General features: G+C 46.1%; 1 protein-coding gene across 3 annotated transcripts in view; it reads right to left on the bottom strand.

The window, feature by feature from the left end:
- Nucleotides 1–21,555, bottom strand: part of LOC118668365 (myosin VIIA and Rab interacting protein) — a 168,588-nt gene that overhangs the window by 76,160 nt on the left and 70,873 nt on the right. For all 3 annotated transcript variants that reach the window (XM_036333238.1, XM_036333237.1, XM_036333239.1), the window contains one exon: nt 19,804–20,025. In XM_036333238.1, coding sequence (XP_036189131.1) covers nt 19,804–20,025 — 222 coding nt within the window. The remainder of the gene's footprint in view (nt 1–19,803; nt 20,026–21,555) is intronic.

The following is a 21,555-nucleotide window of genomic DNA, read 5'->3' as shown; positions in this document are numbered from 1 at the left end:
AGAAGCAGAAGGACATCTGCATAAAGATGTTCATGGGAGCATTGTCTGCAGTTGCAAAATAAAATTAGGAAAAGAAATATGAATGTTTAAAATCACAAGAATGGATTAATAAACCATGGCACAATATCATGATAGACTATTAGACAGGCATTCAGTGATGAATATTGTATAGAAGTGTGGATAAGAATGGATAGATTTAAGTAAAATCCTATATAATAAAAGGCTAACATGCAAAATGACCGAATGGTGGAACGACCGGTCGCTTTGATGAGCACTGACCACCGGGGGGCAGACACTCAACGCAGGAGCTGCCCCCCCCTGGTGGTCAGTGTGCTTCCACAGGGGTAGTGCTGCTCGGCCAGAAGCCGGGCTCATAGTTGGCCAGCGCAGTGGCTGAGGCAGAAGCCCCTCCCACCTCCCTGGCAGTGAGACATCCCCTGAGGGCTTCCAGACTGCGAGAGAGCACAGGCTGGGCTGAGGGACCCCCGCCTCCTGAATGCATGAATTTCGTGCACTGGGCCTCTAGTAGTATGTATAAAGTAGGTATTACCATGATGATCACCTTGTGAAATATGGGTTTATATGGATGATAACATGTAGACATGAAGATAACTCCATTCAGGTGAGAGGGTCACAGGTGACTTATTCACCATGCCTGGCTTCTGATGAGCTCTCCATAAATGTCAATGTTGATGCTGTTATCACTGTCTCTTAGGCCACATTTCAGGGTGTCTAAAGTCTATCAGAAAGAGAAAAGAAAAGTTGGGTTTCATGTGGACTAGCTCCCTTCACAACAGAGGCGGAGCTAGCTGGGTCTCTCTGAATAGAAGCAGGCCTATCATTCATTCTCAGTACAATATCCAGCCGGATGCCCTCACCCTCACTCTCTTCTGACTTAGGGGAAACCTGCTCGGTACAGTTGACTGCTGCTGTTCATAAGGACCCTCCCGGTATTTTAGAGGGAGTAGCTCTTCTTGGCCTGTGACTGTCCCATATACTGAATGATGGCTGGTTCCCAGGCACTAGAGGGCAGTAGGACTCCCAGCGAGGCCGAGGTACTTGTGGGATATGAGAGCTTCCCAACATGCTTTACAGCGTGATTGGCAGGATAGGGGCAGCTGAATAAGGTAATGCACAGGGAGCCACACGGGAAAGAAGCGAGCAATCACTATGGCAGGATCAGGAGAAAGTGTAGGCAAGCTCCCCTGGAGACCCTGCTCTTAGACAGCTAGAGAAGTAAATGTTGACAACTCATGTACACACACACACACACATACACACACACACACACACACACACACACACACACACACACACACACAGTGTGGGTTCAGGGTCCGCTATAAGTGTATGCAAGTTGCTGTGAGTCCTTGAGAAAGTGTTCTGTGTAGCAGACCTAAATTTCAGGTTAACTGCTGTTCTATTTGGACTTTTTTTATTTTTAAGGCTCCTTTGCCACATAAATATTCCATATAGAATGCTCTCCATTCAAAAAAGTGAAATCCTTCAAGAAACCATCACATAATTTTTGTAAAGACACTTCAAGACATACGAGAAGAAAAAAACAAGAACATTATACACAACAGCCAGACAAAAAATTCAGACCAGGAAAAAAAAAGTTCCAAAGAAGAGAATATGAAACAACAGAAAGAGTTAAAGAGTGAGACAGCAGAATTCGGGAAAGAAATGAAACCAAAAGCACAATGACAGAAATTCTCAGGCGTGGTGGCAAAAAGGAGAAGGGACATTGGTGAAAACCCTGCCAGGGATGTCAACGTAAGAATCATTCAAACCTGTGAAGAATTTCTGTGAGTTGTTTGAGCCAAACTGTTGACGAATGCTGGGAAGCACCATCTGAATGGACTGAGATAATGCTCCGGAGAACGGCAGATTTGCACCTTATTTTATACATTACAATCAAAGGAGGAGAGGTAAGTGGGTTACATGGACTCCACTGGTGACAGATTAGGGAGGTGGGAGAAAGCAAAGCGGGAAACCTCTGGGATTGGATAAAAAGTAAAATGATAGACACACAATTCTTTTACTTAGGTGGGTGCTGGATAGTTCACAGTCACCGATGAACTCAGTAACAATGAGGAGATCTGTGGTCTCCACAGAGCGGTGCCTGTGCTCTGAGGGGTCTGGAAAGAGAAAAATTACTTTGACTTTCCAACGATATGTTATTGTAGATGCAAAAAGACCACAGACAGGCTCGACTTTTGTCAGGGAAGACACTGGCTTAGGACATGACTACCCATCACAAACTGCTTTTAGTTAAAAAGTTATAATTTCAGACCATCCTTTGCGGTTACTTTACGTCTCTGAGTTTGCAACGCCACCACACAGGCCTCCCCTGAGCTTGTCAGGTGAGCATGTGGCCCCTGTGTGTCCACAAGGACATAGAGGATGGGCTGGAGAAAATAAAGCAAAGTGAAGAGGAGTTAGAGGGGACTAGAGATAACATGATGGGGTGGAAATATGTACCCTACTATTCATAAAGCTGGTGTCCCTGAAAAAGAGGCACATCACAGCAAGAGAAAATCAATGTGACAATATTTTAGAGCAGCGGTTCTCGTTCTCCCAGTGGGGCACTCGGCCTAACATCATCACCTGGGAGTTCATACAAATTTTAGAGGCCCTTCCATGACCTACTGCAGTCAGATACTCTGGGGTAGGGCCCGGCAATCTGTTCTAACACGCTCTCTAGGTGACCCTGATGCACACTCAAGTTGGAGATTCACTATAATAGAAAAAGGTTTTCCCCAAATAAAGGAAGATCTTAATTCTAGATGAAAGGACACGGTAAGTTTAAGAAAATCAAGTACTGAGTAGTCAATATAACACATATCTACTGGCATTCAGGCTTATGACAAATCAAGACAAAAATAAAAATTCTCTGATAGTGGGAGAAGAGAGAACTGTATAATGTGATAGAGTACAAATATTTTTACCTGACATCTGTACTGAAGCTAGTCTACTGTACACATTTTTTAATGCAGATGAGCTTATGAGCACTAAAATTTAAAGTAACACACACTCAGGGTTATTAAATGATTATTTGCATCCTAATATCCTCACACATTCACTGAGCAATTCTGGGAAATCTTTTAGAAGATGCACAAGTCTCATTTGTTGATTCCCAAGCGGCAATATCTTTAACTGCCTTGGGCCAATGCTGGGAAAGAAACTATAGAATTAATTATCAAAATTAAATTATTCCTGCTGTGCTATAAAAAAGAGGCATTACAAATTGAGAAAATGCTTTCATGCTCATCGGCAATAACACTGTGCTGAATATTTCATAAAGGAAAGGAAAAAGCTATTTAACCACCTCACGAGAAAACAACATAATACTAGCTACCAGCTATTGGGTCTAGGCATTGCTAAGTGATTCCACCATCTTTTTTTTTTTTTTCCAGACTGATGTCATTTTATTTTTTTAATTTTATTTTATTGTTTAAAGTATTACAAATATTAGTACATATGTCTCCTTTTTTTCCCCCATTGACCTTCCCCTGGCCTCCCCAGTGTCTTGTGTCCATTGGTTATGCTTATATGCATGCATATAAGTCCTTCGGCTGATCTCTTACCCCCCCCCAACACTCCCCAGCCTTCCCACTGTAATTTGACAGTCTGTTCGATGCTGCTCTACCTCTATATCTATCTTTTTGTTCTTCAGATTATAATGTTCTTTATTATCCATAAATGAGTGAGATCATGTGGTATTTTTCTTTCACTGCCTGGCTTATTTCACTTAGCGTAATGCTCTCCAGTTCCATCCATGCTGCTGTAAATGGTAAGAATTCCTTCTTTTTTATAGCAGCGTAGTATTCCATTGTGTAGATGTACCATAGTTTTCTAATCCACTCATCTGCTGATGGGCATTTAGGCTGCCATCTTCTCTTTTTCTTTACAATAACCTTTTGGAGGATAGTCTTGTTTCTCCCAAACTCAAAAAGGTTAAATAACTTGGCCCAGAATCACTTGGCAAATAAGTGCCAATCCAGGATTCAAACTGAGGTCTGATGTAGGCGACATGGATGTAGCGAACGAATGTCAGGTGGAAAAGGACCTTAAGAGATCACCAAACCTAACCCCTTTCTCTGGGAGATGCCGCCAACAGGAAATTCCAGGCTTTCCATTAACACAAGGTTCCAGGGTAGGGGATCATCCCCTTTTTGATAACACACTTTAGACACCATCACTCCATGTGCACACCGCTGTGCTAGGGGAGGTATGGGTTATGGGGTAGAGATGGCTGAGAGGAGCCCTTATAGTCCCTGAGCAGGGCTTGCTGGGAGATCCTCAGGCACTTGGTACCACTGGTCACTGGTCAATTGGTCTTTCTCCTTGCTAATGAGCAGACGACACACAGAATCTGCCCAGATTAACATGTGCAGCTGTTCGTGGCCATTTCATTCCACTCAAAGGCTCTGCCGTGTTATACTTTCCAATTATTTTTTTCTGTAAACTCCAGCCCCTTTGAAAGATCAAGTTGCCTTAGCCCCAAAATGCAATCCCGGTAACAAGCCTGTTTGGGCGAGTCAGGCTAAGGGAAAACTTGAAGATTACTGGCTCGAGGCAGCCTGCCCTATAGGACTTTGCTTGAGCTTTTCTGAAATCTTAATTGAGGCTCTTTCGGTGCACGCCGAGCTTGCCAGAATCCAGTAGATAAGGAGGGAGGCATGGGGGTGGGGAGGAGAGAAGATGAGGGGTGGGAGTGGCTCTGGGAGGCCAATACAAGTGTGCTCCACAAGCGAAGGGCACTGCTCTTTAGGGTCCCTAGAGAGCCAGCAATGCTGTGATCATGACATCAACAACAGTTACAGCTTTAACAGTAACTGCCATTCACTAAACACGCGACTACCAGGCACTGAAGCAGGTTCCCTCAATTTATTCTCAAAACAACTCCAAGAGGTGGGCATTATTGTCCCTACCCTTTGCACAACGAGTGGTGGATCTGAACTCAGTCAAGTCATTCCAGAGTCTGCTATTTCCAACATACCACGCGGACGGACTGACTTCAGTAAGGTACCCTACCGCTTAGCAGATGATGTGCTGTAACCACTTTCTTTGCTCTCTTACCTCCCGGTCTTCCCCACCCCAGGTTCTCAGCTCATGTTTTCCTTTCCTGGATGAACATGGCCATTGTCCCAGCTGTCACAGCAGCAAGCTTTCCAACCCAATCTCATCGATGGAACCAAAAATGTTTCATGAAAACGAATCCATTTAGCCCAAGTTATTTACTGTCTTCATGCTTAAGTTTCCCTATATGTAAACTGGGGATAATTACAGTATCTACTTCCTGGTATCATTATGAATATTAAAGAGTTAATATTTATAAGACTCCTAGAGCATTGCCTAGCACATAGTGTTATGTAAGCAGCTGTTATATAAAATTCTCTCTAAATACAGCTTGCCACTACGACAGCTGGGACAATGGCCATATTCATCCAGGAAAGGAGAACACAAGCTCAGAGAATCTGGGATGGGGAAGATGGGAAAACAGACAACAAAGAAAGTTCTCGCTGTGCTTCAGGGTGTCAAAAAGGGCAAGTGTAGGCCTCCCACATGTGACCAAAGGTCAACAGGCACTGAACTGAAAGTGAGTCCATCTTCTCTACCAGGAAAACTGACAGTGACCTCAGAAAAAGGAGCATAAACATTGACAGGAGGGAACTGAGTCACAAGATTTGTCCGGTGGGGGCAGGGAAGCTCCCCACTGGCCTAACTAGATTCATGTTGACTTACATCCCAGGGAAGAGAGAGAATGCCCAGGCAGGTTCTGGAGGCACTGCTGCTGATCTCCAAACGCCACATGCCCTCCAAGGTGCCAGGGGCCACTCCCTGCCCTGGCCTCCTGCTTCCTGCCCGGACATCTGGTAGCACCCTGCACCCTGGTTATGCCGAACCATCTGTGGTTTCCTCAACTTTGCAAGGGGTTTCAAGCCCTGGTTCACCCCATCCAGAGCACCAATGCGCAACTACAGTCTTACTGGCTTCTGGGGAACATCTGAGACCTAGTTTAAGACCCAAGAAAACAAATCAGTTGGGTCACACTTGGTCACAACGGAACCTACCCCAAGCAAGCCCTTCCCAGCAGCGACTCCCTCCAGCTCCAAGGCTGGGCTGGTCCACTGCCCCTGCTCTGCACAAAGACAAGGCTGCAGAGCTCACCACACACAACGTGGGCAGGGGCAGGAAGATGAAAGGGCTCTGCCCCAGACTCCACGCCCATGTCTGGACAAGCGGTGCCCAAGAAAATATCCCCACACCTTTGTCCCAGGCACCAGGACTACAAGTGGAGCAGGGGGTAGATGGCGCAGTATTTAGCATCGCGACCTTGCTACACATCATTCTTCACCCCCGGGTCCCCAATGCATTGCCACCTTCTCCATCCCCCACTTCAGATACTCTGCATCCAAGCTTTCTGTCTGCTCTTCTGGCTGGAGCAGAGCTCTGGTGCCAATGTGCCATGCTCAGCACGCACCCAGCACCAAATCCTCCCAGTTGCCAGTCATGCCTGCACAGCTGTCTCTCAAACGTTTACCACAGTCCCAACCCCTTGCCCAGAGAAATGAAGGGGGAAAAAGGACAAACCTTTTGTGAGGGGACAGTAACAAAAGAATGCTCAATACAGTTACAGAGAATGCTTTTCCTGACTGAAACCAGAATTAGCAAATAGTGACCTGTAGACATGTTTGCTGTTTGGTCAAAGCCTTCTCCAATAACTAGAGATAAATCTCATTCCTAGAGATAGGATGATTCCGAAGAACACGGACCTCTGGCTCATGGCTATTTCTCATTGCACAGCTGGGCAGAGTACTGGTTGAGGGGTTCCAGGGCTCAGGTTTCTGTTCTTTCATGCTTTCAACCATGGATAACCAGGAGCCTAAGTGCCCAAAGCCAACCCTTCTGCTGGATCCTGATGTTTGGGAACTCATAATGGCTGCTAAGCCTTTGTCTATTATCCGGCAAGTATGTGGACTAAGGTGAATCTCTCAAGCCTCTTTCTCTGCATTTATAAGATGGGAAACAAGACTGTCCTGTCTGTATTGTCCAGGACTAATTAAGATAATACCCTAGAAACTTTAAAAAATATATATATTTTTATTGATTTCAGAGAAAAAGGGAGGGGGAGAGAGAGAGAGAAACATCAATGATGAGAGAGAACCACTGATTGGCTGCCTCCTATATGACCCCCAATGGAGATTGAGCCTGCAACCTGGGCATGTGCCCTGACGGGGAATCAAACCATGACCTTCTGGCTCATAGGTCAATGCTCAACCACTGAGCCGCATTAGTCAGGCCCTAGAAACTTTTCACTTTCGTAAATAAAGCCCAAGCTAGAAGTTCTGGTGCCAAACCCCAAGGCACTCATGGACAGCACACAGAGAGCAAGAAGGCATTTCCAGGACCTGAACTAGCTGGTGTGGCAGGGAATGCCAGGTGAGCTCGGGGATTCATGGACCGGAGCAGGTACCAGTGAGGAGCAGAGGTGCCTGGACCCTTAGAACCATCCCTGTCAAAGACACTGTCTCCCATCTCTAAAATCTGAGCAACTTGGGAAGGACTGCATCGTCATAATTGTTATGAAGACCCCCGGATTAAGGAAACACTCATTCTTGTGCAGGTTGGGAAGGATGAAAGAGAAAGTGTGGCCAGACCAAGAATCAAGAAGATGAATGATGATGCAGATGGGGACTGGGACAGGGACACCCCTCCTAATTCCTAGCTTAGCTTTCACCACTTCCTTGGTGGAGAGGATTGAATAGACGTTAGCATCAGAACCCAGTGCACTGTGTTTGTTAAATGAGGTTTATGTGAATGTTAGTGGACATGTCTGGTTTAGTCCAGGGCATGGCTCCAGTCACCCTCCATTCTCTTATTTCTGTATTATCCGGTTTAAGAGAACCTATCCCAGGGCTTCCAGGTGATTCTTGCTGCCTAGACATCGGTCCAAGACTGGCCTGAACAGAGGAGCTGTATCTCTGAGGAAAAGGTATTTTCACAGGGTCTTTTAGCTCTGGATGTGACTCCTCAACAAAGACAGTTGAAGACAGTGGAGAGGAGCAGCATGATTCTAACGGGCATTTTCTTTGTGAGGCTTCTTCATGTCCTTGGGAGGCAAACAGGCCTGGCTCCGCCTCCAGGAAGTCACCAAACCTCCGAGGTTCGGGTGCTTTGTACCCTTGGGACTTTTTTTGTCTTTATTTTTCCTCAAATGATGACAAGCTATTTGACTGCTGGGTCCATTTTAAAGAACATTTTCTATTGATTTTCTCTCTTAATGTGAACAAGCATCAATTAGGGGCTAAATGAAAACCACTCTCTATGAGAGCAGTTTGTTTTCTGTTTAACGGCCTCCTGTATTTCAGTGTTTGCCCAAAATATAAAATTAACCTCTTTATTTCTTTCCCTAAAACCTTAAAGCTATCTGTGGCATATCTAGCCCAGAAGCTGATTATATTTCCACGAGTTATTTTCATCTTCATATCACTGACACATGTCAAGCACTGATGTAGTTGCTGGCTATGTACCAGGTTAATTATATGCTAAAAAAGTGATGCCAGGAGATACCTAATGGCCTTAAGATTGAGTACAAAAATTTTAATACCAGTCTAAACTGGTAAAAACTTGGGCATTTTTTCCTACCATGTCAATGAGTAAAGTTGATGATGATGACGTCTTTAAATTGGTCCCTGTTAAAAGAAAACGATGCTAAAGTTTCCATTATTTTTCAAGCTCACTCGTTATTTCAAGGCCGCAAAGCATGGCCCTCTGGGGCGGCGGGATGGGGGGTGAGGGGGGCGGGTCCCTTGGTTCACACTGCAGTCAATTAACAGGAAAGGTGCTAGCAGCTTGTGTGATGTCTTGTCAGCTATTAAAATCCCCAGATATTCCACACTGCGTGTGGCAGACATTCATGGTTGCCATCACATCCAAGTTAACGTCTTCAATAAAGTGTCCCACTGTGTTCAGGATGGAAACGTGCTGAAATCTAGGTGAAGGGCCATGACTGTCTAAGCTGGGGGACGGCAAACTTCTTGTAAATGGCCAGATAGTAAATATTTTCTAGTGTCTCTGTTGTAATTATTCAAATCTGCTGTTGTAATTGAATAGACATAGACAATACACAAATGCGTGAACATGGCTGTGTGCCAATCAAACTCTGTTATACTAGTAAAAGAGGGGACAGGCCAGATTTGGTCTGTGGGCCCTAGTTTGCTGACTCCTTTAACAGTTGAAAAAAATTGCACTTATTTTTATTTATTTATTTATTTATTGCAGTAATCTTCACCCGAGGATATTTTCCATTGATTTTTAGGGAGAGTAGAAGAGAAAGGGAAAGACCCAGAAACACCGATATGAGCGAAACACATCGCTTTGAGCCTGCAACCAAGGTACGTGCCCCTGACCAGAATCGAACCCAGTTCCCTCTGGTCCACAGGCTGACGCTCTATTTTAACGTTTTTTAGTTTTCTCCTTGAACAGGCATTTCTTGCCTATTCTACTGCCCTTATAGAATTTTATTTTAATGTCATATATTTTATGCTTAGTTTTTAAATTTATCACCATGTTGTCCTTCTTTGTCAGACAAAGATGTGTAATAAATTGAATTTAATAATTTTTTGAGCCATGAAGTTCAAAGTGTCAAAATATTTATCTTGGCTTGAGTTATCGATTTGGACTAAGACACAGTTGATGAAAAACAGAATATATTAAATTCTGATAAACAGTAAGAGAACATATACATTTATTGGAAATATATTTTGCAATGAGATGGCTTTTTTATTAATTTCTTTTCTGAACAGAGGAATATTATTTATTATGTGAGATAGTGCTCAGCACTAGTTTTATCCCTTTTTTAAAAAATAAGTAAGCCCTGAGGAAATTTGTTCCTATAAATGGGAATAGAAACAGTTTTAATAGCAATATCCTTCAACTTTTAACTCCATCTGAGTCACATGCCAAAAATCATATAGCAATCTATGATCCAACATTATTATTTTTTAAAAGATGTTTTACTGATTTTTAGAGAGAGGGAGAGAGAAACATTGATGTGAAAGCATAACATGAATCGGCTGCTGGGGGATTGAGCCTGCAACCCTGGCATATGCCCTGACAGGGAATCAAACTGGCAACCTTTTTGTGCCTGGGATGATGCCCAACCAACTGAGCCACACCAGCCAGGGCGATCCAACATTATTTATAGTGGCCATTTAGGTCCCCTTTCTATTTGGCTGAATAAAATAAGCAGAGATCACCTGAGCTACAAAAAGAGTCATTTCCCAGTCGGGAGAGTACCATGATGTGTTTGTACCACTACTAACCTTTACACAGGCATCGCTCACATCCTCCTCACCCCTTGGATAACTCAAGAGGCCAAGGGTTTACCAAATTATCTCAAAAATTAAATTCATGCTCCTGATGTGCCACAAAGTCTGTACTTTCCCTAAAACTTCAGAATTATAGGGATTCGATCTTTCAGTCAATACAGCACCCACTCGTCCCCATGGTCCAGACAAGATAAATGTTAGAGCTAAAGGCCTCAAGTTAGATGGACTGCGAGGAACCCAGAGTGCTAAGGGGAGAGGAGTGTCAATGTTTGACATGGTGGCATGGACTGGGATGCCACCACACCCGTCCTCCTCCCGGGACATTCTCTCCTGTGTCTCAGTCTGTTCTCACTGCTATGGCTGCACAGGGAATACAAGTGTATATAGTTAACTGCCTGTGAATGCACAGTGCTTTCAAAAAGAACAGAAACCTCCACTATCCTTTGACCCCATAGGCTGCCTACTGCTCTACAGACTTAAAAATGAGGTCCAGGTAGCTGGCTGAGCGAGGAGGCCGGTGGGACAGCTGAAGGCCGGAGGCCTAGGAGCCCAGGCTGTATTCCTGATGGTAAGAAGACTTCTGAACTTGGGACTTACAAGATGACCTTGACTAGCCACATAGCCAATTGGAGTGTCAGAGTTTCATAGCTCAAAAATGGAGCTAATCTCTTACCCCTTACAGAGTTCTTATAAGGATCAGAGGAAATAACTCATCTGAAAAGGCAAGTTCAGTCCCATGTCCATAGCAGGCACTCTTGATATAGTCATTTGTTATTTAATCTAGTGGTAGTAAAGAATTAGTGAACAGGAAATAGATGCTTAGCTTTCACTGGGGGCAATTTCAATTTTAAAGAATTCCCAGCTGCCTCATGACTCAGGTCACTCTGACAATGATTAGATTGAGTACTACAGTCAAAGTCTCTATGGAGATCTGTTACAGACAGATCAATAATGGAAATTGCCCATTAACTGTCTCTTCAAAATACAAGTCCCCTTCTTTGGTTCAATTTTTCCTAGGAAACTGGGTGATTTCAACTCTGGTGTAAAGCAGGGTTGTTGGGGAACAGCAACACTGGGTGATGCAGGAGGGGATTTTGGAATGAGGAGGAAAGGTACAAATCCTAGATTTTTTAAAAAAATATATATATTTTATTGATTTTTTTACAGAGAGGAAGGGAGAGGGATAGAGAGTTAAAAACATTGAGAGAGAAACATCGATCAGTTGCCTCCTGCACACTCCCTACTGGGGATGTGCCCGCAACCAAGGTACATGCCTTTGTCTGGAATCGAACCTGGGACCCTTGAGTCCACAGGCCGACACTCTATCCACTGAGCCAAACGGATTAGGGCAATCCTAGACGTTTTTATTTTTATTTTATTTATACCGGGTTATAAAAGCACATGTCCAAAATGTGAAAAACTTGAAAACAAAATGGAAAATAGAACGGTAAGAAAAATAGTATCCATAAGCCTACCTCCCAATTACTGTAAACATTGATTGTTAATTTCCTTTCAGTACTTTTCCTATATTTTCTTGATTACAGTGATTACATTACATGTGCATCTTGCATTGCAGTTTTAAACCTAACAGTTTAATGTAAGGCTTCACCCACATTAATCCAATACACACATTATTTTAAAGGTCTCATCATATTCTGTTGAGTTGAATGTACCCTACGTTACATCCACTGTTCCACTGTTGGGCATTTAGATTATTTCTCTCTTTTAAAAATATTTATCTTTATTATCCAGCTGGTGTGGCTCGGTGGTTGAGCACTGACCTAGGAACCAGCAGGTTGAGGTTCAATTCCAAGTCAGGGCACATGCCTGGGTTGCAGGCTCAATCCTCAGTGTGGGGTGTGCAGGAGGTAGCCTATCAATGATTCTCTCTCATCATGATGTTTCTATCTCTCTCTCCCTCTCCCTTCCTCTGTGAAATCAATAAAAATATATTTTAAAAAATATGTCTTTATTGGATTTTAAAAATTTTTATTGTTGAAAGTATTATGGATGTCCCCTTTTTCCCTCACTGATCCCCTCCACCTCACTCCCACCCTCTCTCAGGCCTTCACCACACTATTGTCTGTGTCCATGGGTTATGCATATCCTTTATAATAAAAGAGAAACATGGTAATTAGCCGTACCTCCGCTACCCTTCCCATTGGCTAATCAGGGTGATATGCAAATTAACTGCCAGCCGAGATGGCGGCCGGCAGCCAGGCAGCTTGAAGCGAACATGAGGCTTGCTTGCTTCAGTGACGGAGGACTCCAATGTTCCCCTCCTGCTGCTGCCGGCTGCCGGAGTCCTGCCCCAGCAGGTCCAGGGGTCCCCAAAGGTGTAGACGGAGTCGGCGAAGAAGGAATGACACGGAGACAGGGTTCAGTTGATCAGCAGCCTAGCTAGGATCTCCAGCCAGGATCTCCAGCCAAGTTCTGGTCTGGATCTCCAGAGAGGTTCTGCTCAGGATCTCCAACGAAGTTCTGGTTAGGATCTCCTGCCAGGTTCTGTGTCCATGTTCTCTTGCTAGGTTCTCCAGCCAGGTTCTCCAGGTTCTCCAGCCAGGTTCTATAGCCAGGTTCTGTCCAGGTTCTCCAGCCAGGTTCAGTCACCAGGTTCTAGTCAGGTTCTCTTGCCAATTTCTGTAGCCAGGTTCAGTCCAGGATCTTTTGCCATGTTCTCTCCAGTGAAGTTCTTCTGTCTCTAGGTCCTGTGTAGGTTCTGTCTTCTTAGTTCTGTCTCTCTCGGTTCTGTCTTCTTACATCTGTATTTATACCAGTTGATTCCAATCCTATCAATCTCTATTTCAAAGGTTAGGGCGTTTCTTATCTCCATTCCAGGGAGTAAAGATTATGTAGCTTAAGCATGATTGTTTGTAGTTAAAGTGATTAATTACCCACCTGGCACTTAGTTAAGAGGTTTTATTCCCTCCCTAACTTCAGGGGAAAATCCCTACCTGGGGAAACAACCTTTCTCAGAGACCTTGGTTAAAACACATAGTGCCAAGAAGGTGAGCAAACATATTAAGAACAGTATGCCATATATGCCAGGTCCCTTGAAACAGCAAGCATGGACCGGCTCCCGGCAGTCGGCCTCTGAGCTTGCAGTTTGAAACATTGTTACAAATATAGAAGCTAAACAAAACCCCAGAAACCTGCTTTCAGCCAGCCGGGATCTCAGAGCTGGAGTTAAAACAGTGTTTCGATCATAGAACCCAAACAAACCAGATGCTTGCTTTCAGCAGCCAAGGCCTCAGAGCTGGAGCCAAGCCTCAGAGCTAAAGCTGGCCCAGAATTAAAAAAAAAAAGAAAAAAAGGAGAGGGTGGGAGCTTCAGTCACCCACCAGCCTGAAAACAGCCCTCAGCCCCTCACCCAGGCTGGCCAGGCACCCAAGCAGGATCCCCACCCTGATCCAGGACACCCTTCAGGGCAAATCAGCTGGCCCCCACCTGTGCACCAGGCCTCTATCCTGTATAGTAAAAGGGTAATATGCCTCCCAGCACCAGGATCAGCGGAGCCGCGAGGCCTCCCGGCACCGGGATCAGCGTGACGGGGGCAGTGACCAAACGCCCTGATCTCCCTGAGGCTCTGTGTGTGACAGGGGGCGGGGCCACAACCTCCCTGTCCGCCCTGCTCTGTTCGTGACAGGGGAAGGCACCCCAACCCCCTGATCAGTCCTCCTGTGTGCCTGATGGAGGGAGCTCCCCAACCCCCTGATCGCCCTGCGGCTCTGTGTGTGACAGAGTGCGGCGCCCCAACCCCCTGATCGGCCTTGCTCTGTGTGTGACAGGGTGCGGCGCCCCCCCCACCCCCAACAGGCCCTGCTCTGTGTGTGACGGGGTAGAGCCATAACCTCCCCATCGGCCCTGCCCTGAGTGTGACAGTGGTGGTGCCCCAACCCCCCCCCCCCCCCCACGGGCCCTGCTCTGTGTGTGACGGGGTAGAGCCATAACCTCCCCATCGGCCCTGCCTTGAGTGTGACAGGGTGTGGCGGCCCAACCCCCTGATCGACCCTGCTCTGTGTGTGACAGGGTAAGGAGCCCCAACCCCCCTGATGGGCCCTGCTCTGTGAGTGACAGGGGGCAGCGCCCCAACCCCCTGATTGGCCCTGCTCTGTGCATGACAGGGGGTGGCGCCGCAACCTCCCCATCGACCCTGCCTTGAGTGTGACGGGGCGGTGCCCCAACCCCCCAATCGGCCCTACCCTGAGTGTAACTGAGGGTGGCATAGCAACCTCCCGATCCACCCTGCTCTGTGCATGACAGGGGGCGGCGCCCCAACTCCCCAATCAGCCCTGCTCTGAGCCCGACCAGGGGCTGCACCAAGGGATTGGGCCTGCCCTCTGCCACCCGGGAGCAGGCCTAAGCCAGCAGGTCGTTATCTCCCGAGGGGTCCCAGACTGCGAGAGGGCACAGGCCGGGCTGAGGGACCCGCCCCACCTCCGCGTGCACAAATTTTTGTGCACTGGGCCTCTAGTCCTTTATAATAAAAGGGTAATATGCAAATCGACCAAATGGTGCAATGACTATGATGCACACTGACCACCAGGGGGCAGACTTTCAACACAGGTGCTGTCCCCTGGTAGTCAGTGCTCTCCCACAGGGGAAGCACTGTTCAGCCACAAGCTAGGCTGACGGCTGGCGAGCAAAGCCATGGTGGCGGGAGCCTCTCCCACCCCTGGAAGCAGTGCTAAGGATGTCTGACTGTGGCTTAGGCCTGTCCCCTTGGGGAGCAGGCCTAAGCCATCAGTCAGAAACCCCCTCAGGGCTCCTGGACTGCTAAAGGGTGCAGGCCAGGCTGAGGGGAACCTCTGCCCACCCACCAGTGCATGAATGTCATGTACCAGGCCTCTAGTATGCATATAAGTTCTTTGGTTAATCTCTCTTCCCACCCCCACCCCTGCTTTCACTCTGAGATTCATCAGTCTTTTTTATATTACAAATAATTCACCCATTTTTGTACAGCATTTAAAAAAATAATGTTTCCTATTTAGGTATAGGTTTTCAAAAATGAAATTATAGAGTAAAAGGGTTTGGACATGCTACAGGCTCTTGATACATGTTGGTTAAAAGGTTATGCCCACTTAGACTTCACCAGTAATGAGAAAGCCTTTTTCAATCTGTATGATGAATAAAGAAAAAAAATTACTAATGAGGAAAATCTACTACGTGAAGCACAAACTCGATTCCCTTGCTTTTTAGTGAGGTTCAATATTTCCCTATATATTTGTTAACCTGTAAATATCCTTATCCAATAGTGATCATTTTTAAATGTTATATCTTTTTAGAGATATTGCACACCCTTTGGGTATCTCTAAAACATACTGTGGAGTTTATACCAAAAGGGAAATATGCAAATTTGTGAATCACATGGGCTGTGTGAATACCAAGAGATAAGTGATCAGATACCCAAGATTACAACTCCAAGAGGAAAGAAATGAAGCCTTAAGTTTTCTTGGAAAAACCAAAGCAAATGACACAGGCATAATGAGGAGATGTGTTTTGATTTCAGTTCCAAGAATATTTTTTTTCCCTCTCATTCCCTGAAAACAATCTCCGAAATTGGTCTGTGTTAAAGGTAATAGCACAAAATGATAAAAATCAGAGAGAACCATTTTTATAATAAAGCAAAAAACTAGAAAGACAGTTTGTTCCCAAGGAAAGTAGAGACATTGTTCTTGAATAAATTTGACCCGAAATAATAATGGTTGAGATGTATGGGCTGGACTCACTCTGAAAGTTTCATTTCCTGCAGAAGACCTCAAAATGCAACTGCCATCTGTCCTTATAATGTTTGAATGAATATGTGTAATAAGTGGTCAAGAACATAAATTTATGTATAACAAAAAAAATGACAAAGAGAATGATTCAGTAATATCCCATTGATTCTATAACTTCCAACATAAGTCATCCAGCCCTAGATGGTTTGGCTCAGTGGATAGAGTGTTGGCCTGCAGACTGAAGGGTCCTGGGTTCGATTCTGGTCAAGGGCACATGCTCAGGTTGGGGGCTTGATCCCCAGTAAGGGGCATGCAGGAGGAAGCCGATCAATGATTCTCTCTCATCTTTGATGTTTCTATCTCTCTCTTCCTCTCTGAAATCAATAAAAATATACTTAAACACACACACACACACACACACACACACACACACAGCCTTGCTGGTGTGGCTTGGCAATTGAGCATCAACCCAGGAACCAACAGGTCGCCGGTTCGATTCCCAGTCAAGGCACATACCCGCGTTGTGGGCTCAATCCCTGGTGACGGCCGTGCAGGAGGCAGCCAATTGATGACTTCCTCTCTCATTGATGTTTCTCTCTACCCCTCTCCTTTCCTCTCTAGAAATCAATAAAAATATATTTTTAAAAAATAAGTAATCCATCATTCATTCCATAATAAACTCATCTGTTTGTTAATCCCCCAAAGTTAAAAATTGTAAACTGACACTAACAACAGAAACACATTTTAATGCAAAACATATAGAGCAAAAGAACTGATCATAATTACAGCAACGACGGTGAAAAGGGAATTTCCATTTAAAAGAAAAATGCTTTACTCTAATAAATAACCACCCAGAACACTAAGACATACAAGCTCTTTTCCATGGAGATGCAAAGGAAGAAAGCTGCAGGTAGAGACACCACCATTTTTACAGTGACTAGGCCCAGGGTCTTCCCTGATGAACCCTGCGTTTCTAATGCAAGTCTCTCATTTAGAACTACCCCAGAGGCAGGCCCAAGCGCCTCACACAGTTATTTACCTCTGATGCAACTTGTTAATATTTTCCCAGGAACATCTACCCTCAACTCCTAGCTGCTTAATCATCTGTGGACAAACATTTTTATAATTATACATTGCTCCACGGTATCTCAAAAACCATGCATATGGTAGCCAGGGGATAAACCGCTAGGAATGAAACCAATACAGCGAACGTGAGACTGATTTTCATGGGAAAGGAGAAGTACATCGCAGGCTGTGGGGAGTGAAACATGGTTCTGAAAGCGACCTCACAAAAGTGGTCATCTCTGCACCTTTCAGAGCCGCTCTCCACGGTTTCATGGAGATTGCACACACACACACACACACACACACACACACACACACACACGCACACACACACACACACACACACGCACACATTGAGTTCTTCGTGGAATCTGACTTATACAACGTTTTAAATCCAATTGCTTGAATATGAATATGCTGAGAGAATGTCCTGAGGACTAAAACCTGAAGTAAATCACTTCTAAACCAAGAGGCGAGTTTCAGGTTGCATGAGGGGCAGAGAGGCTGACGGACACAGTGGACGGGGTACGGAGTGCCCCATAGCACTATCCCCCAGCATGACACCGGCTTTTACTACGTAAGATCAGTATTTAAAGTCTAAACAATCTGTTGTAAACTGTGTTGTTGTTGTTTTTTTCCCGTTTCAAAAAACTGTGCAAGTTTTTAGAGTTATTTATCTGAAAATTTCCATACTTGATTCAAGTCAAAATATGCCTTAAATGCTTGTGTAATGCTGGGGGGTGGACAGCTTGTTACTACACACATGAAACAGACTTCTCTGAGACATCCTGCAAAATGCAAAAAGACTGTCAGCTGAGGTACTCTGACCTGGACGTTCTTCTCTATCAGTTTCAAGAGAAATGTCAAGAAGCAAACATCTGCCACATGTATCCTAGGGATTTCTTTCCTGGACAGGTTCTGATGATGAACTTGAATAACATAGAAAAACCGGAAACGAGCTCAACTTTTCCGTCCCCCTTAGATTTCAGACAATAATAATCCCAAGACTTCTGAGATGCCCCCACAAGACAGCATTCAGGATTAAAACAGCAAAATTCCCAACTTCTCCTCAGAAACTTCTCTCTGCCAATTCTGATGAAGCCACTCTGGGTGTGTTCTAACTACGCCAGACGCGCCGAATGTGGAAAACTCCTCAATGACCCTCCCTTTTCTTAGGATAACTGGAACAAATGAACATTTATTTGGATGTCTTTCCAGGTATGCTCCGACGTGTGGTCCATTATTTCCCAATGCCCTACACCTCTGAGACTCGGGGACTGCCATGGAATGTTGACGCTGAAACAATGCAGGACTATTACATAGGATTACCTAAGCCTCCTGCCTCCTCATTAAGTGGTGGAAATGTGAAATGGACATTTAAAATGTAGCCCGAAGAGCCATGTGCTGCCCTTTCACAACATATTCCTCAATATTCGGCTCCTCCTTGAGACGGCCTTGTAGTAATAAAGTAGCACAGGCTTGGCAGCAGAGGGCTGGCTTCTGGGGCCCTGTCCTCCCATGTGCACTCGTCACTGAGCAGTTCTGCTGTTTCATGACAGCAATGTGTCATTTAATTGTAACTGACAGTAAACGCATGCAGCTCAGGGTAGATGTGGGGTGGAGAGGATGTGACTGTATTGCTCCACGGCTACTGACTGCTTAGTAAATTTGGAGATTGTTCTGAACCACAGAGAAGAGGAACAGAGAAAAACCAAAGGAAACAAAATTATGTAGGTACTAGTATGTCCTTGTGTGTGTGTGGGGGGGGGGGTGGATATATGGAAGGACAGTAAAGAACAGCGTATTTTAAAAACTGCTATTCCAATGATTTTCAACTGCTATTTTCAATGATTTCATAACCCCTTGAGGAACGAACCCAAATTCCTCACAACTCTACATGCCTCTGCAAGAGTCTGTTCCAGGCCTGCCACACGCCTTGGGGAGCTGTCCTCTGTGTGCATGTCACCCCTTGTCCAACAATGCCCTGTGATTCCTCCTATTGAGTTCCACCCAGGGTCCCCCCCTCTTCCATGAAACCTCTTTAGGACACTCCAACACTCTCTAGATCCCTTTCCCTTTAAAATTCCTGAAACCTCCTTCATACTATGTATTTTTCTACTATTGAACACGGCCCTGGTCTATTATTCAGCCCCTAAGATGTGTGTGCCTTTTACATGCCAGGCTATGTATGGTGCTACACATGGAGTTGAATAAGACAGGGACAGTTTCTGTCCTGGAGGCATCCACCATGGGTTGGGCAGCACAGCGGTACCATGACAGACCTTTGAGCCAAGTGCTGTGTACAATGAATGCACCCAACCAGCTGGGTGCAGTACTGTAACATTCTGGCATTTCATCCGTCCACCCTCCCCTCCTCCCGCCCAAAAGCCATCTGCCTCATTCACCATCATGGTTCCTGCGTCCAGCATCATTCCTAAGACTCCCACACGTACTTGTGGAATGAATGAATGAATGAATGAATGAATGAATGAATGAATGAATGAATGAAAGTTGAGAAATATGGTCCCCTCTGTGATGCTCACACAGTATCCTTAACAGCCCCTCACCTGGGTAATCTACTGCACTCAGCACTGTGTGCTGATCCATCGCTGCTCATCCTACCTGGTTGAGGGAAGATGGGTGGTGCCAGACGAGGCTCGGGAGTCCACTGGGCCACTCACCTGGCTTGTTGGCAGACGCAGCAGATCCAGACCTTCTCGTGCTTCTGGTAGGAGCAGCAGCTCTTGCAGACGTTGAACGCGCAGTCCCCACAGCGGCGCTTGGTGTTGACGAGGAAGGTGAAGGGCGAGCAGCAGCGCATGCAGCAGTGCTCCACGAACTTCTGGTGCTTGGAGAGGATGCTGCACTTGCTGCCCTCCTCGTCCAGCTTCTGCTTCATCTCGCTGGGAGGGGCAGACAAGGAAGGAGAGGACCAGGTCAGGGGGCTCTCTCCCCAGAGCATCCTTACCCCGGCCCGTCCCATCCACAGACCGAGCCACCTGGAGGCCCTTCCCTCCCCACAATAAAACTCACACTTGCTTCCCATGATAGCCAGAGGGGAACCCCAATGATGGATTAGCGCGGGGTGCTTCTGTACGTCACATTTTCTGTGAGAAAGCACGAACGCCCTGCTGCTTGCCTTTCAGACACTAGACTGAGATACGTATTATCACTATAAAACTAAGTACAACCTCAAAAAAGAAAACCTTGAACTTAATTAACACCTTTTTAAAGGAGCAGGAGATGGTGTTGTTATGTTACTGTATTAAAACATTAATCCTCCTGACAGCCCTGCTGGGAATATGATCGATGCAGTGCTGGCCCTATTTAGCAACCCTGGAAACGGAAGCACCCAGGGATCTTAAAAGCTTTCAAATCAACGTGAGTGAAGAAATCCTAAGCAGTGGTGATTCAGAGTTGCCTAAAAGACAACCCTCTTCTTCGGGGCCTCTGACCAAAAGAAAACTCGCAAAATCCATGACTTAAATGGTAAACAGAGGCTGTGTACGTAGGAGTTACCCTTGCCTGACATATTAGGCATGGGGCAGGTAAGCAAAAGGGGAAATGTTAGAGTTACCTGTATTCTACTACTCTGAACTATTTATGTATCTCCTCTCTCTCTCCCCCCCTTCACCCCCGCCCCCCGCTTTTTCCTCTGCCCTCATAGGAGATGATCTACACTAATAAAAGAGAAAAATGGTAATTGGCGTACGGCACTACCCTTTTCATTGGCTAATCAGGGCTATATGCAAATTAACTGCCAACTAAGATTGGCAGTTAATTTGCATATGTAGGCACAATGCAGGGAGGCAGAAGGGAAAGCAGGAAGAAGCCCCCTGCCACTGACAGTGATTGGAAACCCAGGGGGGAGCTAAGAGCTGGGGGGCAGGGGCAGGCCATGATCGGAGAATCAGGTGCCTTTTCCGCCCTGGCCAGTGATAGCAGGAAGTAGGGGTGGAGCCAGTGATGGGAGCTGGGCACGGTCGAAGCTGGCAGTCCCAGGAGCTAGGGGTCCCTTGCCTGGGCCTAAAGCGAAGCCCACGATCGCGGGGCCGCTGCCACTGCAGGTCCCCGCTGCCCGGGCCGGACGCCTAGGCCAGAGGTGTTAGGCCTGGGCAGGGGCGGAGCCTGCAACCACGGGGAGCTGGGGATCCCCTGCCCAGGCCTGACACCTCTGCCGGAGGCCTCAGGCCCGGTCAAGGGGCCGATCTGGTGATTGGTGATCGGAGGGTGATGAGGGTCAACTCCTCTGGCTGAGGCATCAGGCCTGGGTGGGGGGCGGAGCCAGGGATTGGGGGGATATGATGGTCCCCTTGCCTAGGCCTGAAGCCTGGGTCAGAGGCGTCAGGCTTGGGCGGGGGGTGGAGCAAGCGATCAGAGGGAGATGGGGGTCCCCTGCCCAGGCATGATTCCTGGGCCAGAGGCCTCAGGCC

Source organism: Myotis myotis, unplaced genomic scaffold (genome assembly GCF_014108235.1).
Source record: "Myotis myotis isolate mMyoMyo1 unplaced genomic scaffold, mMyoMyo1.p scaffold_m19_p_13, whole genome shotgun sequence".
Lineage (NCBI taxonomy): Eukaryota > Metazoa > Chordata > Mammalia > Chiroptera > Vespertilionidae > Myotis > Myotis myotis.
Note: the sequence above shows the minus strand (reverse complement) of the source record. Positions and strands in the feature narration are given on the sequence as shown.